This window comes from Vigna unguiculata, chromosome 5 (genome assembly GCF_004118075.2).
Source record: "Vigna unguiculata cultivar IT97K-499-35 chromosome 5, ASM411807v1, whole genome shotgun sequence".
In the NCBI taxonomy this organism is placed as follows: Eukaryota; Viridiplantae; Streptophyta; class Magnoliopsida; order Fabales; family Fabaceae; genus Vigna; species Vigna unguiculata.
Genome location: NC_040283.1, coordinates 44,386,181 through 44,398,747, shown reverse-complemented (window position 1 = coordinate 44,398,747; position 12,567 = coordinate 44,386,181). Strand labels below are relative to the sequence as shown.

The 12,567-nt window shown below is 33.0% G+C and overlaps 3 protein-coding genes across 5 annotated transcripts; all 3 read left to right on the top strand.

Annotated features, from left to right (window-relative positions):
* Positions 1-3,244: 3,244 nt before the first annotated feature.
* On the top strand, positions 3,245-7,689 carry LOC114185948 (MLO-like protein 6). Of its 2 annotated transcripts, XM_028073924.1 has the most exons (15): positions 3,245-3,478; positions 3,561-3,618; positions 3,729-3,955; positions 4,829-4,945; positions 5,058-5,118; positions 5,328-5,416; positions 5,604-5,678; positions 5,834-5,928; positions 6,026-6,075; positions 6,178-6,218; positions 6,322-6,495; positions 6,606-6,641; positions 6,802-6,869; positions 6,954-7,014; positions 7,112-7,689. In XM_028073924.1, exons 1-15 carry the CDS (start codon positions 3,368-3,370, stop codon positions 7,493-7,495), a joined length of 1,647 nt encoding a protein of 548 aa, XP_027929725.1. In that variant the 5' UTR covers positions 3,245-3,367; the 3' UTR covers positions 7,496-7,689. The 2 variants fall into 2 exon arrangements, with proteins under 2 accessions (XP_027929725.1, XP_027929726.1); XM_028073925.1 differs by lacking the exons at positions 6,954-7,014; positions 7,112-7,689 and having other exon boundaries at positions 6,802-6,873.
* A 919-nt stretch (positions 7,690-8,608) lies between these two features.
* Positions 8,609-9,224, top strand: LOC114183244 (protein transport protein Sec61 subunit beta-like). Its single transcript, XM_028070181.1, has one exon. The coding sequence runs from the start codon at positions 8,725-8,727 to the stop codon at positions 9,037-9,039; it is 315 nt and encodes a 104-aa protein (XP_027925982.1). The 5' UTR covers positions 8,609-8,724; the 3' UTR covers positions 9,040-9,224.
* A 250-nt stretch (positions 9,225-9,474) lies between these two features.
* On the top strand, positions 9,475-12,366 carry LOC114183243 (syntaxin-71-like). 2 transcript variants are annotated; one of them, XM_028070180.1, is made up of 9 exons: positions 9,475-10,130; positions 10,215-10,340; positions 11,044-11,203; positions 11,296-11,381; positions 11,488-11,556; positions 11,658-11,702; positions 11,792-11,854; positions 11,946-12,022; positions 12,144-12,366. In XM_028070180.1, exons 1-9 carry the CDS (start codon positions 9,975-9,977, stop codon positions 12,154-12,156), a joined length of 795 nt encoding a protein of 264 aa, XP_027925981.1. In that variant the 5' UTR covers positions 9,475-9,974; the 3' UTR covers positions 12,157-12,366. The 2 variants fall into 2 exon arrangements, with proteins under 2 accessions (XP_027925981.1, XP_027925980.1); XM_028070179.1 differs by having other exon boundaries at positions 9,475-10,340.
* The last annotated feature ends 201 nt before the right edge of the window (positions 12,367-12,567 follow it).

Below are 12,567 nucleotides of genomic sequence, written 5' to 3'. Positions count from 1 at the left end.
GTTATTTTTATTTTTTTTTGAAAATGCCACGTTTCTTAATGCAAATTTTCCATCTATATGTTTTAGCTTCTAAAAGACCTATCACAATATATCATTAAAATACGTCTAGAGGATCGAGGGAGAAAAATATATTTAAATTATATTTGATCTCAATTTTTAAAATGATATGTCATTATTAAGTATTTGGAATAAATCTTCTATCAAGGTATAAGGATAACGAATGTTTTTCTATGAAACCACTATTTCATACTCGTAATTAAGACCAATGCTGAATTCCTTTGAGAGGATAAACTATTCAAAGGGATTGTGAGGCACGGATCCACGAGTGCCTATTCATATGCTATCATGCGATTGGAGGGTGACAGAAGGAACAAATTTGCAAGATGATGAGTTTTTCCAATCTTGATTGCGGGGTGATTTGGGAATGAATCTTTGCTTTTACAATTATACCTATATTAGTGTTTACATGATTATAGGTCGGAAGAACCGATTCCATGTTACATGATTATATATATATATATATATATATATATATATATTTTGTTAAAAATTTAAGTGTGGGTCTAAGTCTCACATTAAGTAAATATGAGAAAATTGAGCATCATATAAGAATGAAGATCCATAAACTAAGCTTTAAGGTTTTGGGTTGACAGTAGTGTCAATTCCTTATATGTGAGTTGGACTCATGTCTTATTAATATTGTACCTCCTTGGTAATCATCTCTCAAAAGACCCAACATATAAGGTCAAAATAGTAATTTTAATTAATTTATTAAAACTTTTTTATCTATCATATAAGTTAATCTCTAAATTTTTTTAAAAACTTTACTCCTAAATCTACTCACTTTCACCTTCAAATCCCTTAAAAAAAAGCAACTCAAACTTTACCTCCAAATCTATACAAATTCATTCATTCACTCTCTAAAATCCATCATCTCAAATCTTTGAAACCATTTTTCTATTTCCTTGGAGAACGAGAATTTGTCTTCAGAACCTCATTTTCGTCCATGTTAATATTCTGACCTTTAAGTCTGTTGAGATAGTATCATTGAGATCAATCATCACATTCAAGATGTTGTTAGGTTTCTGTACACCAAATTCATTCACATTTAATCAAGACCTATGATAGTTCAAATATATATATATTCTTCCTTTAATCCTTCAATGCTTCTTTTGAGTACAAAATTGGGATAGAATTCCGAAATTTAAAAAGGATAATATTTTGAACTGAGTGATTGATTATAATAATCTCAACTAACTTAAGGTCGAAATTGTTAGGAATCCAAGTGTGAGTCTAAGTCCCACATTGACCAGAATTGAAAAAGTAGAGCACCATATAAGGATCAAGACCCATAAACCCATTATATCGATGAAATTTAGTAAATTCAAAAATTTATTTATATATATAATATTTTTAAATAATGTAGGTGTGCGACAATAACTCATAACTAATATTTTTTAAAATAGTGAAATTGATAATATATTTAATAAAAAGAATAAGAATAAAAATATTTTCGAAAATGAAAATCGGAGGTAACCATGGTTCAAAACCTCATAAAAGTTTATTCATACAATCTAGATGGGAATTTTGTTTGGCAGGCACAAAGGTCAGTCAACTAAGTGGCAGCATTTATTTATATAAGCCTTATACACAAAGTTACCCTCCAATTAAGTCATTATCTAGATTTTAGTTTTTAATGTTCATGAATACTTATTTGATCAGTTCTATGCCTTTTTTTTTCTTTTTAATTTGAGCAAGTGGGGTTATAACTTATACTGCACCTAGTTGCATTTTAACACACTTTCTTTCCTTGCTAAATTAATTCCACGAAATTCCCAAAGAAAAAAATATAACCAAAAAGAGTTAAAAAGGGTAACCTATTCGTGAATTAATTCATTCAAATTCAACTTATCACAAAGAAGAGTTGCAGCCACTTCTTGACATTATAGCGTTAATGCGTAGCACCCTAGGTATCATTATTTTTAATTTAGACCATAGTGTCCTGAAGGTTCCTACCCATATCATAAAAATTATATATTTGATATTTGGACTCTCATATTTATGATTTAAGTTAATATTAATATTATAGTTTAGTTGGTATATAGTCAAATTCTTTTAATTTACTGAAGTAAAAGTTAACTATGCATCACCGGAGGAAAAAAAAGTATACTGCATATGTCTTCAGTTTATAAATGAGACATTGATTCAGTTTTTTTTTTTTTTTAATTTATTTTCCTACACGATTCCTTATCCAGTTTCAAATATGGTAAGTCAGAGTTGGCAAACTAATTATAAGCAGTCACTGTCTTCAACCAAACTGTTTGTTCAATTACAAGACAAAAGGGACCAAATTGTAGTGTAAACCAGAAATTTTTATCAACTCAGAAATTACAGTGTAAACAAGACAATATCGTCAGGTTCTTGGGTCGAAACTTATATATTAGCTAGAGATAAAATTAATTAATGATATATAATATAACTACATTCAGAGTTTAGAAATTCATCATAATTTTATTTTTAAAAAATTTAAAGAATCCTGTATCATCAGGATTCAGTGCATCTGATTGGAAGATTACGTGCGCTTGTCCACTCTGCACGTCATTCCAGTGATTTAATACACACAACATTTATTTAGTCTTATACTCACTTTTTTTTTTCCTTCTTCAAATATTACCACTAGTATTTATTACGGTCTACCATCAATCAAAATATATAGTACAGAATAAATAATATTTTAAATACCTTTTTAACCCCTTAATTTTGAAGTAACCAGTCTAATATAAAATATAATTTTTTTCCCATAATTTGAATAATATTTCTTTTAATTTCGCCTTTTAAACCTTGTTAAAAATGTTGTTTAGATAAGTAATAAACACATGTTATTTATATAATAAAATTTCAATTTTTTTTAGGATATTAATTCGTTTTGGTCAAGTTTTGTGAGTCATCATGACCATAATTTGATGATATGACTTCTCTGATCTTTATTTTCTTAAAAAAATTATATAATGAGTAAAATAAGCAACAAATTAAGTAACAAAAAGTCTCTCTCTACAAAATTAAGCACGTCAAATCATCAATCGGAACAGTCCATATAATAGTATTGGTTTGATAAAAATCTAAATTTATGCGATTTTAAAGATAATTAACTACTATAAAAATGAATAAAGTTATCATGTATACAATTTATTATAAAAGGACAATTTTCTAACGTTGTGATAACCTTCACCACACTACACAACTAACTAGGACATAGATTTTATTTTCGTTCAAAATCGGGGAGCTAGCTAAGTTTGTACTTGGCACTCATAATCTGCAATCTATTTATATAGATTGAAAGGAATTAAGAAGGCAATAAGCGAAGAAGATGGAAGGAAGAAGCTTGGAGGAAACTCCGACCTGGGCGGTGGCCGTTGTTTGCTTCGTTTTGCTCTCTGTATCTATCATCATCGAATACATCTTCAACCTAATAGGAAAGGTTATCTATATTTCATATCTGTAACTGTTTAATCTTAATTATGAATACTGTAATAATCGCTGCACCGTGTATCTTGGAGCAGTGGTTGAAGAAGAAGCACAAAAGAGCGCTGCATGAGTCACTTGAAAAGATCAAATCAGGTGTGTGTGTGTGTGTGTGTGTGTGAATCTGAACCTTTCGAGTTTCGTGTGTGAGGGATTAGTTGAAGCTTGATTAATGAGTATTGAGTTGGATTTTTGATTGGATTCAGAACTTATGTTATTGGGGTTCATATCGCTGCTTCTAACGGTGGGACAAAGTGTAATATCGAGGATATGTATATCAGAAAAGGTTGCTGCCACATTCCACCCCTGCACCCACCAAAGAGACCACAAAACCGATGCCCGGAGATTATTCTCGGACCTTTTCGCTTCCGATCATCACCAAAATCAACGCCGTCTTTTGGCTGCCGGAGGAACTGACAAGTGTGCGGCACAGGTATATATATATATCTTACTGTGTCAGATTTTAAGAAATTATATAACTTCAAAGTATTAGTGCTGCTGTCAAATTTTAAGAAAGGATTTTTTTTTTTTTTTTACACCAGAACTTAAAAATCTATTTTTAAAAGTGTGTTTTGATCATTAAAAGGTTAAGCTTTATATTTATAAAAAAATTAAAAGATAAAATAATATATGTTCAAGTGTGTTTCAAAATTTGTTGGTATACCTTTAAAAATTATAACTTCAAAGTATCATAGTGCTCTTATATTTTTAAGAATAACAGACGTAGGTAAAGATATAAAAAGGGATTTTATTTAGGAATGAAATCGTTTTTTTTAATCTGTCAGCATTTTCTTAAATGATATTTAATTTGACTGCGATGTTGACTTCTTCATATTCGATTAAATGTCCGCGGTCATGGAAGATTTCCATGAGCATTTTTCTTTGTCGTGAAACTAGAAATTTCCAGCACTAATAATGTTTTGACTTTTTGTACCATTTTATTTTATTTTTGGTTTAATAAAAATCACCGTGTTCTTGAATCCTAAAGGAACTCTTCAGAACAAGAAAAATAAAATCTATCCTAGAAATCTATGAATATTGTTAAACTTTTATCTTCAACAAGAAATATTGAAAAAGAATAAAAATACTGTATTTGCACTAATTTATGATTCTCCATAAGAAAATACAAAAAAGATTTGTTATTAATGATTGAATTCTTATAAAAAATACGAATCTACTTTTAGTCTAAAATTTAAAACAATAATTTCGTAGATTTTTCATTCTTATACTTGACGTAAGATTTTAAAATCATATTTCAATTCCTAATCTAAATTTAAAATATAATGTGTTTTATATTGTGAAATAGGGTAAAGTCCCATTTGTCTCATCAGAGGGCATTCATCAACTTCATATATTCATCTTCGTGCTGGCTGTTTTTCACGTCCTTTACTGCATTCTCACTCTGGCTCTGGGTAGGGCAAAGGTAACCAATAAAATATCTATATTAATTAAGAAAACATGTATGTTTGATTCTTTTACAACGTTTATAACTCTTGGCTCTGATTTACTCATTTTGTCGAATAAATCAATAATAGATGAGAAGGTGGAAACGATGGGAAGAGGAAACAAAAACAGCACAGTATCAATTTTCACACGGTTTGTCTCTGCACACTATACTCTTCAAATTTCAAAACATTTAAGAATTAGGTTAAAAATTTGGTTGATTAAATCCTCACTTTATTATATATGTCTTCTAAGTCTTAACTACCATTAATGAGTAATAAGGATATTTTAATTAAAGTATAACCGTTTGAAAGAAAAGTAGTGCATAAACTCACATTTTGTCTGTTGTTTTTACTGTACAGATCCAGAACGGTTTAGATTTGCAAGAGAAACATCGTTTGGAAGAAGACACTTGAGTTTCTGGACTCAACATACTATCCTTGTTTGGATTGTAAGTCATTTCAAGCTTGTGTTTCTTCTTTTTTTCCAAGTTCATGTATACATAAAAGAGTATCAATCTCAAAGATTGCATATTAGAGCTTATATATGAAATGTCGTGATCATTTTTTCATTGTAGCGAGCTTTTTTTATCACACATCCTCAGCTATTTGTTTTCTTTACCTTATTGCTATGTACAGGTTTGTTTCTTCAGGCAGTTCGTACGCTCAGTTCCTAAAGTTGATTACTTGACCTTGAGGCATGGATTTATGATGGTAATCACATCACACTCCTTTACTAATTTCACCAACTACAATTAGTCTCTAATGAAAAAAATCCCTATAACTTATGAGAAACATAACAAAATTGCAAACTTAACATGAAACATATGAAATGTGTTCTTAATGAAATATAACTTGAATTTCTTTAGGCACATTTGGGGCCTCAAAGTCGCCATAAATTCGATTTTCGGCAATATATCAAAAGAAGTTTGGAAGAAGACTTCAAAGTGGTGGTTGAAATCAGGTTTTGTGCTTGTCTCTTTCTCTCTTCTGAATTACTTATCGCAAAAGTAGTAAAATTATTGTATAATTAATTAACTCCTCTCTTTCTAATATTTCAGTCCTCCAATCTGGTTCATCACAGTGCTTTTTCTCCTGTTTCACACCCATGGTACTTCTTATAATAACTCACCAAGCTTAATAATTTCTTATGATATATGAAGGTAAGTACATAACTTACGTTTCCTTACATAATTTTTGTATATGATATCAGGCTGGTACTCTTATCTGTGGCTTCCATTTGCTCCTTTGATTGTAAGCACATGCAAATTAAACGTTAATTAAGCCTTAGCTTAATCAATAATTAACAATATTTTACTTTTTGTAATCATAATTAACGTGGTGAAAATGCATGCAGATTGTTCTATTAGTGGGAACTAAGCTGCAAGTGATAATAACGAAGATGGGTCAAAGAATTCAAGAACGTGGAGAGGTTGTAAAGGGCGTGCCACTGGTTCAACCTGGGGATGATCTCTTCTGGTTTAACAAACCTCGACTCATTCTCTACCTCGTCAATTTCGTGCTCTTTCAGGTTTCAATGCGTACACCATTTGTTCAAAGCATCAACATCAATCAAATGAAACATTCTTAATTAATCCAAAGTCTTCTATGTCTCTTTTTCTTGCATGTTCATCGGAATAGAACTCTTTCCAACTCGCCTACTTTTCATGGACTGCGGTTAGTCGTGCTTCTTTTTTTCTACATACCAATGAAAACGAAAATTTTCCACACTAAGATACATAACATAACATATCTAACGTTGCTATTTATATTCTTGATGAATAGCACTGTCGTGTTTTTCACTTACTTATATGAATTATGGAACTTTCTTTTTCAGCTTCAGTTTGGGATGAAATCTTGTTTCCATTCGCAGACGGAGGATGTGGTGATCAAAATCTCAATGGGGTGAGAACACACTCATGCTAATTAAAACTTTGCAAATATTAATCTTAAGTTAATCGAATAAAATTAACGTGGTTGATGTGGCAGGGTTTTCGTTCAATTCCTCTGCAGCTACGTTACTCTTCCTCTCTATGCCCTCGTCACACAGGTAGTTTAGTTTAGTTTGTGTTTAACGTTTCTAATTTAGGGTTTCTGAAAGAGGATTAAGGAATGAATAAAAATTGATTGGTGATGTGTTGGAACAGATGGGTTCAACCATGAAATCAACCATATTCAACGAACGAGTAGCCATGGCTCTGAGGAATTGGCACCACGGAGCCAAGAAACACGTAAAGCAACAGAACCGTAGATCACAGACGCAAACCCCATTGTCAGGGCCCACAACCCCCGATCATTCTGTGTCTCAGGCCCATCTCTTACGCCGTTGGCACAGTGAAACGGACACCTATCCCACTAACTCTGAGGCCCAGCATCCCTATGAGATCGATTTAGGCCCATCATCTAAGGTGCATCATCAGGAAATGGAAATGGATCAGTTGGATCATGGCCCACCAGAAAATGTCAATGACCGGAGTCAACACGAGATTAATATTGAACATAGCAAGGAGTTTTCATTTGATAATAAATGATTAAAATTTTACATAGCACTTAGATTTTATGGTGCGTGAGTTTTAAACTCTTGTATAAAATGTGAAAAAACTCAAAATAACACAAGAGAGGTTGTAATAATGATCTTTTATGTATAGTTTTATAGACATAGTTGTAGGAATTCCTCCGGTTGAATTTCAATGGACAAAGCTTTTCGCAAGAATTTATAGAGACAAAATAAATAAGAAGGAAAAAAGATTTTTTTTTCTAGAAATTTGTCCATAGAGATTTTTTTTTAGATATATATTTTTTAGATTTATGTATCAGCTAGTTCTAACTTATGAAAAAACTCATCTTTTAAGTTTTGCTTCCTACTTTTGTAATTTAAAAAAAAAAAAAATTCTCTTTTAAAATTTTGATGGAAAAAATTGTCTAAACTTGTTTAGGTTATTTAATGTATGAGTTTCATATTTGACATATATGTTATTTATCCTTATAGTTTTCCACTGAATTAGATACTGATGTCATTCACAATAAAAAAAATGCTTAATATGCATTTATTTACTATAAATAATATAAAAATTCATTGTGCAAAGAAGGTAATTCTTGATCAAGATTGAGTTATATTTAAATCACTTCATTGTGATGACTTTATTAAAACAAATATTCACTGGAATTTAAATATTTTAATATATCCATTTTTAAAACGTATCAATGATTATTTTAAATAAACTTAGTTTAAGATATACATAATTTAAAATATAAGTAAATATAAGTTATAAGATTACTTCATTGTAAATATCTAATTAATCTACCATTTTCAAGAAAAGGGTAAAACATAAAATAATTAAATCATTGAAATTAATGAAATATATTCTTTTAATATTTTTAAATAGAATAAATCTATGAAGAATTATTCGCGGAGATCCAAATCAAGTTTATGGGGGCCGATCAACTACCAAATCTACCCGATTTAATAATTTCTTAATCCAACTCTTTCGTGTTTTAAAATAAAAATAGTTCATTAATACACGCATAAAACAAAATAATTAAGATAATAGTGTGTAATTTATTCTATTTATCTTGTTACAAATAAAGACTAAATTTCTTATCAAAACTAAGATGAAATGATTATGAAAAAGATCCCAATTTTTATGACGCCCTTTTAATTTTACTATTGTAACCCTAATTCTTTCTTTCCTTTTCTTCTCTCCTCAAATTCCACTTCTCCCAATTTCTCTGTTTCCTTCTTCATCCTTGTGTTTGCGACATGGCCAGAGGTTCCTCTCAGTCTCAGTCCTCCACTTCAACGACCGCCACCCGACCAGGAATCGCGGCTCCCCGCGGTTCCGCTGCTGCCACCGCCGGCATGCGCCGTCGCCGCCTTGCTGGTGGAAACAGCTCCACCAGCGCCAGTGTCGGCGGCGGTGGAGGCGGCAACATGCTGAGGTTCTACACGGACGACGCTCCCGGGCTGAAGATTTCACCGACGGTGGTGCTGGTGATGAGCCTCTGCTTCATCGGCTTCGTCACCGCCCTCCACGTCTTCGGCAAACTCTACCGCTCCAAATCTGGCGGCGCTTGATCTTACGATCCTCTCTCGGATCTGTGGGTCTGATCCACGCCCTGGCTGCTTTAATTTCGGCTTTTTATTCACATTTTCAATTTCAGTATTTTGTTCTTGTGAAGTCAAATGTGCCCTTAAACTTCGATCTATGTTGTTTCTTTTTTTGATCATATATATCAATTAGTTTGCTATGTTTTTTTTTTTCCTAGTCTGAAATCGAATTGAGATATTTTCCTGCAGGAATGGTTTCAGAACACACCGTTAAACTGAATCTCAATTGAGGGACTTTGAAATTAAACTAGGTTTTTTGGTGAAGAAATCCACATTTAGAAAGACATGTATTTGATGTTTGTCATAGAGTTACACGCGGATAGAGATCTTTTTGCGGTTGGTTTCCAGAAGACTCAATCTAACTCAACACAATGAAAGATGTTTTTTTCTTAATCGGAGTGAAACTCGGTAGTTTTTCTAATATTAAATATTATAGTATATTTTAAAATAATTATTAGAAAAATCTAAAGTTAATCTAATCTGAAATTTATTAAAAGAAATGGTTTAGTTTCTAAAATTATTACAAAATTACTTCCTATTATAGGATAACAAAATAACCTTCATATATACATTATTTTGCTTGGTAAAATTTATAAAAAAAGGAAGATAAATTAACTAACTTTATTAATAATAAGGTAACGGTAACTATAATGAGGTAAGAGAAAGGAATATGCATGCATTGACATTGGTAATGTGTGGAGAAGGGTTGTGGCAGCGAATTGTGCGTTGAACGGCTGGTTTGCGTTAGCGTTTGAGATGGAAGAGTGGAGAGTAACCAAAAAGAAGAACTTCAACAACTTTCTCTCTCCCCCATGGTGTCACGCTATCCATTGCCATTCCTTATTTTGCAGAGTTTCCCCCACACAGAATCAACCTGAGGAGAATCCACAACAGCGGCAACAATGTCCGTCATCGACATTCTCTTCCGCGTCGATTCCATTTGTCACAAATATGACAAATACGACATCGACAAGCAGCGCGAGCAAAACGCCTATGGCGACGACGCCTTTGCTCGTCTCTATGCAGCCGTCGAATCCAGCATTCAGACGGCTCTCAACGTTCCCTTCTCTTCCCTTCCCTTTTCTTTTTCTTCTTCTTCTCTTTGCTTTTCTTCGAAATTCACCCTCTTTGCTTCAATGCAGAAATCGGAGGCTGCTTCCACGGAGTCCAACAGGGCTGTTTCTGCGGCTTTGAATGCGGAGGTTCGTCGGACCAAGGGCAGACTCATGGACGAGATTCCAAGACTGCGCAAATTGGTGAATAAGAAGGTCCACCAACCTTCTTTCACAATCTGTTCATCAGCTCTAACGTTTCTCTTTTTTGTTTCTTCACCTTTTTTGCCGTATTAAGTGCAGTTTTATTAGCATTTAATGTATGCTAAAACAAAGGACTTGTTTTTCTATCAGACGGAAAATTAATTCCAACTGATCATGGTTTAAACAAAAATACCATATTGACATTTTTTTTTATGGCCTTAGAAGGAATGGCCAATGTGGTGGGAGATTTGAGTAGTTTCATAAAAATCCCCGTTTAGTTATTGTACACCAAATAGAGAAAAAGGAATGACTTGTTACGCAAGTTACATAAAAGTATTCAGAAGGATGAGATGCAGATCATTCTGGTAATGAATTTGAATTATTTGTCTGGTTGAACAAGCTTAAGAAATAAGTTCCACTCTTTTGAGTTTTGCTTTCACTAGAGTCCCTTTGTCACTGGTTGAGGGTTGGCTAAATCAAGATATTGTCTTTCTGAAATCTTTCAAATGTGCTTAATGGTCCACCTTCTATTGGTATATACGTTTCAGCGAGAAATCGATGAATGAAAATAAAATAACTGCTATTCAAATCTATTTTCAGAAGAGGGAAGATATGCTTCAATTTGCTTTGTGTCTTGGGTCTATGCTATCTTCAAGTAGTAATAATGGAAGCAAGGGTTTGGTTGCATTTAAAAATCTAATGCTAACATTAACAGGTTAAAGGTCTCACAAAAGAGGATATGGCCGTTCGTCAGGATCTTGTTCTGGCATTGCCCGAGAGAATCCAAGCAATACCTGATGGTATTTCTGGTGCTTCTATTCAAACTGCAGCATGGGGTGCTGACTCAACTCAGCCCTATGTCAAGTTTGACTCAGGTGATCGGCATTACTAGTATTGAATGCATTTACCATCATCAGCATCTGAATTCATTGTTAATTATGATCGCCTCTTTCATTCCTAACCTCAGAAGGACAACTTGATGATGAATATTTCCAACAAAGTGAAGAATCCAGTCAGTTCCGACAAGAGTATGAAATGCGCAGGAAGAAACAGGTATGCAAGATTTCTTCAGTATTCCAATTACCTTGTTGTAGTCTTTTTATGGTATTTGCCACAGATTGATCTATAGTCTTGATGAGTCAAATTTTTATTTGTACAGGATGAAGGACTTGATATCATATCGGAGGGATTGGATACCTTGAAGGATCTGGCCCAAGATATGAATGAGGTTTGTTCTGTTATGCATCTTTCTCTGTTTGAGTTTTGTTGAAAGATGTCGGCTTTTTAAGAGGGTAATCTTTTTCTCATATTTCCCCCAACTATGTTCAGGAATTGGATCGGCAAGTTCCACTAATGGACGAAATTGACAAAAAGGTATCTGTTCAGATAGATAGACAGATAGGTAGTTTTCACAGAATAATATTGTCATGAATGCATATGAAGTGCGTGATCTGATTACACAGGTGGATAAGACAACAAACGAACTGAGGAACACTAACGTGAAGCTGAAGAAAACTCTCAACGATGTAATTGACATGATTAATTGCACTCTGCTTTCTGTGAAAACTTTCAAATTGCAAGTTTCAACTGAATTGCAATTTTTTGTTTCCTCTCCAGATAAGGTCTAGTCGAAACTTCATCATCGACATCATTCTACTCTGTGTTCTTCTTGGAATCGTTATGTATTTATACAAGTAAGCTGCGATTGTGTTCATCATAACCGAAACTAGCAAGAGTGCTTCTTAATTTATTTATTTATGCTAATTCTGTATTCCCTCATCTCCTGGCTAACACAGTATCTTCTCTTTATTTCAGTGCTCTGAGGTGACTTGATTTTGAATCATTTCCCTTATTGTACTGGTATCCGGTTGTAACATGGTATTACATCCTTGCGCTATCTGAGGGCTGTCACTGTAAATTTCCAACACTACATCACGGTTCAGCTGCTGGAGAATGGCAACATATACTTTACCAATGTGCTTTGTAACTCCTTGATGTATTAATGGCCACTTTAATATATCATCGCTCTATTTCATGAGTCTGGCCTACTATTTCTCTTGGCATGTAAGTCTCTGCATACTAAGTTAGAAGATTGATGTTTGGGGCACACCAGTCTTCTAACACCATTCTTACATAACCTCTCACAAAAACAACTTTTATTATTAAATATGATCTCAATTACCATTTATGTTAAATCAGTGACCGAAACAAATGGTGCAAAGTGAACTGCAAAATTTTC

Bases quoted from the DNA above. Each gene is read 5' to 3' on its own strand.
- LOC114183244 (XM_028070181.1), top strand. From the start codon at position 8,725: ATGGCCAGAGGTTCCTCTCAGTCTCAGTCCTCCACTTCAACGACCGCC.
- LOC114183243 (XM_028070179.1), top strand. From the start codon at position 9,975: ATGTCCGTCATCGACATTCTCTTCCGCGTCGATTCCATTTGTCACAAA. The intron at 11,382-11,487 runs GTATGCAAGATT...TTATTTGTACAG, and splicing joins AAATGCGCAGGAAGAAACAG to GATGAAGGACTTGATATCAT. The intron at 11,855-11,945 runs GTAATTGACATG...TTTCCTCTCCAG, and splicing joins TGAAGAAAACTCTCAACGAT to ATAAGGTCTAGTCGAAACTT.
- LOC114185948 (XM_028073924.1), top strand. From the start codon at position 3,368: ATGGAAGGAAGAAGCTTGGAGGAAACTCCGACCTGGGCGGTGGCCGTT. The intron at 3,619-3,728 runs GTGTGTGTGTGT...GATTGGATTCAG, and splicing joins ACTTGAAAAGATCAAATCAG to AACTTATGTTATTGGGGTTC. The intron at 6,496-6,605 runs GTTTCAATGCGT...TCATCGGAATAG, and splicing joins TCAATTTCGTGCTCTTTCAG to AACTCTTTCCAACTCGCCTA.